This window comes from Salvelinus sp. IW2-2015, linkage group LG15, assembly GCF_002910315.2.
Source record: "Salvelinus sp. IW2-2015 linkage group LG15, ASM291031v2, whole genome shotgun sequence".
NCBI lineage: Eukaryota > Metazoa > Chordata > Actinopteri > Salmoniformes > Salmonidae > Salvelinus > Salvelinus sp. IW2-2015.
This window is the reverse complement of record NC_036855.1, coordinates 18,061,777-18,067,660: the sequence shown is the minus strand read 5'-3', so window position 1 is coordinate 18,067,660 and position 5,884 is coordinate 18,061,777. Positions and strand designations below refer to the sequence as shown.

At 48.7% G+C, this 5,884-nt stretch overlaps 1 protein-coding gene across 1 annotated transcript in view; it reads left to right on the top strand.

Annotated features, from left to right (window-relative positions):
• Positions 1 to 5,884, top strand: part of sned1 (sushi, nidogen and EGF-like domains 1) — a 67,262-nt gene that overhangs the window by 18,799 nt on the left and 42,579 nt on the right. The window contains 2 exon segments of the mRNA XM_070446831.1: positions 3,688 to 3,750; positions 4,581 to 4,724. Of these exon segments, the coding sequence (XP_070302932.1) occupies positions 3,688 to 3,750; positions 4,581 to 4,724 (207 nt within the window).

Below are 5,884 nucleotides of genomic sequence, written 5' to 3'. Positions count from 1 at the left end.
TTGTCCAATCCTGGACTGCTTCCACCACTTGGTCCTCTGGACATGCTCTTCACCGTTTGTCCATCCTGGCACCACATGTGCAGCTCTTGTTGTACGCTTTTCATCTCAACCTTGTGTAGACTTCCTCCAGTAAAGGTAGCACCAATACTTAGCCCCACCTGGTTAAACTTCCTCCATACAAGTAGCACCATATTCGAAGCCCCACCTGTGTGTAAGACTCTCTCGTAAACGGTAGCACATACTTGTAATGCTCCACCAGGTGTGTAAGACTTCCTCCAGTAAAGGTAGCACCACTACTTTGAGCCCCCACTGTGTGGCAAGACTTCTCCAGTAAGGTATGCACCGACTACTTGAAGCCCCCACCTGTGTGTAAGACTTCCTCTCCAGTAAAGGTAGCACCACTACTTGAAGCCGCCACCTTGTGTAAGACTTCTCAGTAGGTAGCACCAATACTGAGCCCCCCCTGTGTGTAAGACTTCTCCAGTAAGGTGCTACCACACTTGAAGCCCCCACTGTGTGTAAGACTTCCTCCATAAAGGTAGCACATAACTTGAAGCCCACCTGTGTGTAGACTCCTCCAGTAAGGTAGCACACTACTTGAAGCCCCCACCTGTGGTGTAAGACTTCCTCCAGTAAAGGTAGCACCACTACTTGAAGCCCTCACCTGTGTGTAAGACTTCCTCCAGTAAGAGTAGCACACTACTTGAAGCCCCCACCTGTGTGTAAGACTTCCTCCATAAAGGTAAGCACCACTACTTGAAGCCCCCCCTGTGTGTAAGATTCCTCCAGTAAGTAGACACTACTTGAGCCCACCTGTGTGTAAGACTTCCCAGGAAGGTGCACCTTACTTGAAGCCCCACCTGGTGTGTAAGATTCCTCCAGTAAAGGTAGCACCAATACTTGAACGCCCACCTGTGTGTAAGACTTCCTCCAGTAAAGGTAGCACCACTACTTGAGCCCCCCTGGTGTAAGACTTCTCCAGTAAAGTAGCACCACTACTTGAAGCCCCACCTGTGTGTAAGACTCCTCCAGTAAAGTAGCACCACTACTTGAAGCCCCACCTGTGTGTAAGACTTCCTCCAGTAAAGGTAGCACCACTACTTGAAGCCCTCACCTGTGTGAGACTTCCTCCAGTAAAGGTAGCACCACTACTTGAACCCTCACTGTGTGTAGACTCCTCCAGTAAGGTAGCACCACTACTTGAAGCCCCACCTGTGGTGTAAGACTTCCTCCAGTAAAGGTAGCCACCACTACTTGAGCCCCACCTCTGTGTAAGACTTTCCTCCAGTAAAGGTAGCACCAATACTTGAACCCCACCTTGGTGTAAACGTTCCGCAGTAAAGGTAGCCACACTACTTGAAGCCCCACGTGTGTGTAAGACTTCCTCCAGTAAAGGTAGGCACCACTACTTGAAGCCCCACCTGTGTGTAGGACTTCCTCCAGTAAGGTAGCACCACTACTTGAAGCCCCCACCTGTGTGAGACTCTCCATAAAGTAGCACCATACTTAAGCCCCACCTGTGTGTAAGACTTCCTCCAGATAAGGTAGCACACACTGGAAGCCCACCTGTGTGTAAGACTTCCTCCGTAAAGGTAGCACCACTACTTGAAGCGCCTCACCCTGTGTGTAAGACTTCCTCCAGTAAGTAGCACCACTACTTGAAGCCCCCACCTGTTGGTAAGACTTCCTCCAGTAAAGGTAGCACCACTACTTGAAGCCCCACCTGTGTGTAAGACTTCCTCCAGTAAAGGTAGCACCACTACTTGAAGCCGTCACCTGTGTGTAAGCTTCCTCCAGTAGTAGCACCACTACTTTGAAGCCCTCACCTGTGTGTAAGACTTCTCCAGTAAAGGTAGCACCACTACTTGACCCCCACCTGTGTGTAAGACTCCTCCAGTAAAGGTAGCACCACTACTTGAAGCCGCCACCATGTGTGTAAGACTTCTCCAGTAAGGTAGCACCACTACTTGAAGCCCTCACCTGTGGTGTAAGACTTCCTCCAAAAAGGTAGCACCACTACTTAAGCCCTCACCTGTGTGTAAGACTTCCTCCAGTAAAGGGTAGCACCCATACTTGAAGCCCCCACCTGTGTGTAAGACTTCCTCCAGTAAAGGTAGACCACTACTTGAAGCCCCACACCTGTGTGTAATCCTCCAGTAAAGGTAGCACCACTAACTTGAAGCCCCCACCTGTGTGTAAGACTTCCTCCAGTAAAGAGCACCAACTATTGAAGCCCCACCTGTGTGTAAGACTTCCTCCAGTAAGGTAGCACACTACTTGAGCCCCACCTGTGTGTAGACTTCCTCCATAAAGTAGCACCACTACTGAAGCCCTCACTGTGTGTAAGCTTCTCCAGTAAAGGAGCACCACTACTTGAAGCCCCACCGTGTGTAGACTCCTCCAGTTAATGTAGCAACCCACACTTGAAGCCCCCACTGGTGTAAGACTTCCTCCAGTAAAGTAGCACCTCTTGACCCCCTCTGGTAACTTCCTCCAGTAATAAGGTAGCACCACTACTTGACCCACCTGTGTGTAAACTCCCTCCAGTAAAGTAGCACCACTACTTGACCCCACCTGTGTTGTAAGACTCCTCGTAAAGTTGCACACACTGAGCCCCACCTGCTGTAAGACTTCCTCCATAAGGTCACCACTACTTGAGCCCCCACCTGTGTGTACGACTTCCTCCAGTAAGGTAGCACCACTACTGAGCCACCTGTGGTAAGACTTCCTCAGTAGTAGCACCACTTACTGAAGCCCCCACCTGCGTGTAAGACTTCTCCAGTAAGGTGAGCACCAAACTGAGCCCCCCTGGGTGTAAGGACTTCCATCAGTCAAAGGTACACCACTACTTGAACCCCACCTGTGTGTAACTGCTCCAGTATAGCACACTACTTGAGCCACACTTTGTAAGACTTCCCGTTAAAGGTAGCAACTACTTGAACCCCACCTTGGTAGATTCCTCATAAAGTGCACACTACTTGAAGCCCCCACCTGTGTGTAAGATTCCTCCAGTAAAGTAGCACCACTACTTGAGACCCACCTGTGTGTAAGACTTCCTTCCATAAAGAGTAGCACCAATACTTGAAGCCCCCACTGGGTGTAACTTCCTCCAGTAAAGGTAGCCCACTACTGGAAGCCCCACCTGGTAGACTCTCCAGTAAGAGCACACTACTTGAGCCCCCACCTGTGTGTAGATCCTCCAGTAAGTTAGCACCACTACTGAGCCCCCACCTTGTGTAGACTTCCTCCATCTAAAGTAGCACCCTACTGAACCATTGTTGAATGGCCCGTGTGCCACACTAGCATGTTAAGAGACTTTCCTCCAGTAAAGTGCACCACTACTTGAATCCCCTACCTGTGTGTAGACTTCGCCCAGTAAAGGTAGCACACTACTTAAGCCCCACCTGTGTGTTAAAGAGACTTCCTCAGTAAAGTAGCACCAACTACTTTGAAGCCCCCACCGTGTTTAAGACTTTCGCGCGTAAAGGTAGCACCAAACTCTTGACACCCACCTGTTGTAAGACTTCTCCAAGTAAGTACACCACTACTTGAACCCAACCTGTGTGTAAACTCTCCTCCAGAAAGGTAGCACCACTACTTGAGCCCCCACCTGTGTTAAATTCCTCCCATAAAGTAGCACCACTACTTGAGCCTCCCACCTGGTGTAGCTTTCTTTTTTGTCTCCAGTAAAGGTCCAGCCTACTACTCGCAAGCCCCCACCGTGCTGTGAGATTCTTCCTCCAGTAACAGGTACGCACCACGACTCTGGAAGCCGCTCACCTGTGTGTAAGACTTCCTCCAGTAAAGGTAGCAACACTACTTGAAGCCCCTACCTGTGCTGTAAGACTTCCTCCAGTAAAGTAGCCCTACGAAACCCACCTGAACTACCCGTAGTAGCACAACTGAGCCCCCACCTTGTGTGTAACTACTCCAAGGTAAAGTAGGCACACTACTTGAAGCCCGCCACGCTGTGTAGACTTCCTCAGTAGTAGCACCACTCTTGAGCCCTCACCGTTGTAAGACTCCTCAGTAAAGTGCACCACGATGAACCCTCACTGTGTGTAGACTTCCTCCATAAAGTAGCACCACTTACTTGACCCTCACTGTGTTGTAGACTTACTCCAGTAAAGTGCACCACTACTTGAACCCCCCCTGGGTGTAAGATTCTCCAGGTAAGGTAGAACCACTACTTGAGCCCTCCTGTACAGTATGAATCAGTCATCCCCTGTACAGTATGAATCAGTCATCCCCTGTACAGTATGAATCAGTCATCCCCTGTACAGTATGAATCAGTGACTCGTTTCAGTACAACTCACAATCACTTTCTGTTGATGAAGTCCTTTAATGTTTAATTAGATGAACCAACTTCAAACACAAGCATGCATGTACACACACACACACACTCACATTTCCTGCCTTACTGGAATTCATGCTAATCGTGTGTGCGTGTGTGTGTGTGTCTGTGCGCGTCTGTGTGTATGTGTGTGTATGTGTGTGTATGTGTGCGTGTGCGTGTCTGTGTGCGTGTCTGTGCGTGTCTGTGTGCGTGTGTGTGTGTGTATGTGTGTGTGTGTCCCCAGGGAGGCCAGACCCGTGCTCCTCCAGCCCCTGTCTGAACGGAGGAACATGTTTCCACTACATCGGGAAGTACAAGTGTGAATGTTCCGGAACCTTCAGCGGGAGACACTGTGACATCAGCAGGGGATCAGCACACGCCACAGCAGGTCAACACACACACACACACGCACGCACGCAGGCAGGCAGGCAGGTTAGAGCAGTCTATTTCATGAGTTCACTTTGCCCTAAAACATGGCTGTAGAGACTAGGGGGTCAAAAGGTGATAATCCCTCACTCCCTCAGCTGATATTTAAACAGCTGTCTATCATAATACGATAATCTCAGCGTTGCCAAAGACACATAGACTACTACATACACTACCGTTCAAAAGTTTGGGGTCACTGTCAGGACTTCTAGAAGTAGTGGGTGGAGGAGCCGGGTGCAGAGAGCAGGGTAGTTTGATACGTGGATATATTTATTCCCAAACAACAGAGTGTCAGTCAACGCCACACACACGGGCGCTAAAAGACCCAGTCCAAAACAAACAGGACCAAACGGTTCGGGAAATAAAATCCACCAAAATAAACACACACCAATAACAGAAAAACAAGCCCGCACAAAAGCCGGCGGGCCTACCGGGTTTAAATATCCCAAAACCTAAACACAAAACAGGTGCAACAAATCAGACAAAACTAAATGAAACAGAAAAGGGGATGGGTGGCAGCTAGTAGGCCGGAGACGACGACCGCCGAGCGCCGCCCGAACGGGAAGAGGCACCATCTTCGGCGGGATTCGTGATAGTCACTTAGAAATGTCCTTGTTTTTTTTTTTAAAGAAAAGCACCTTTTTTTTTTATCCATTAAAATAACATCAAATTAATCAGAAATACAGTGTAGACATTGTTAATGTTGTAAATGACTATTGTAGCTGGAGACGGCAGATATTTAATGGAATATCTACATGGGCGTACAGAGACCCGTTATCAGCAACCATCACTCCTGCTGTGTTCCAATGGCACGTTGTGTTAGCTAATCCAAGTTGATCCTTTTAAAAGGCTGATTGATCATTAGAAAACCTTTCTGCTATTATGTTAGCTGTGTTGTAGCAGTGTGTATGTTAGCTGTGGACTGTGTTGTAACTGTGTGTCTATTGTAGCTGTGAAACTGTTATTGTGTGTCGTTGCTGTATCTGTGTCGTTGCTGTAACTGTGCTGTAACTGTGCTGTAACTGTGCTGTAACTGTGTCGTAACTGTACCGTAACTGTGCCGTTGCTGTAACTGTGTCGTTGCTGTAACTGTGTCGTTGCTGTATCTGTGTCGTTGCTGTA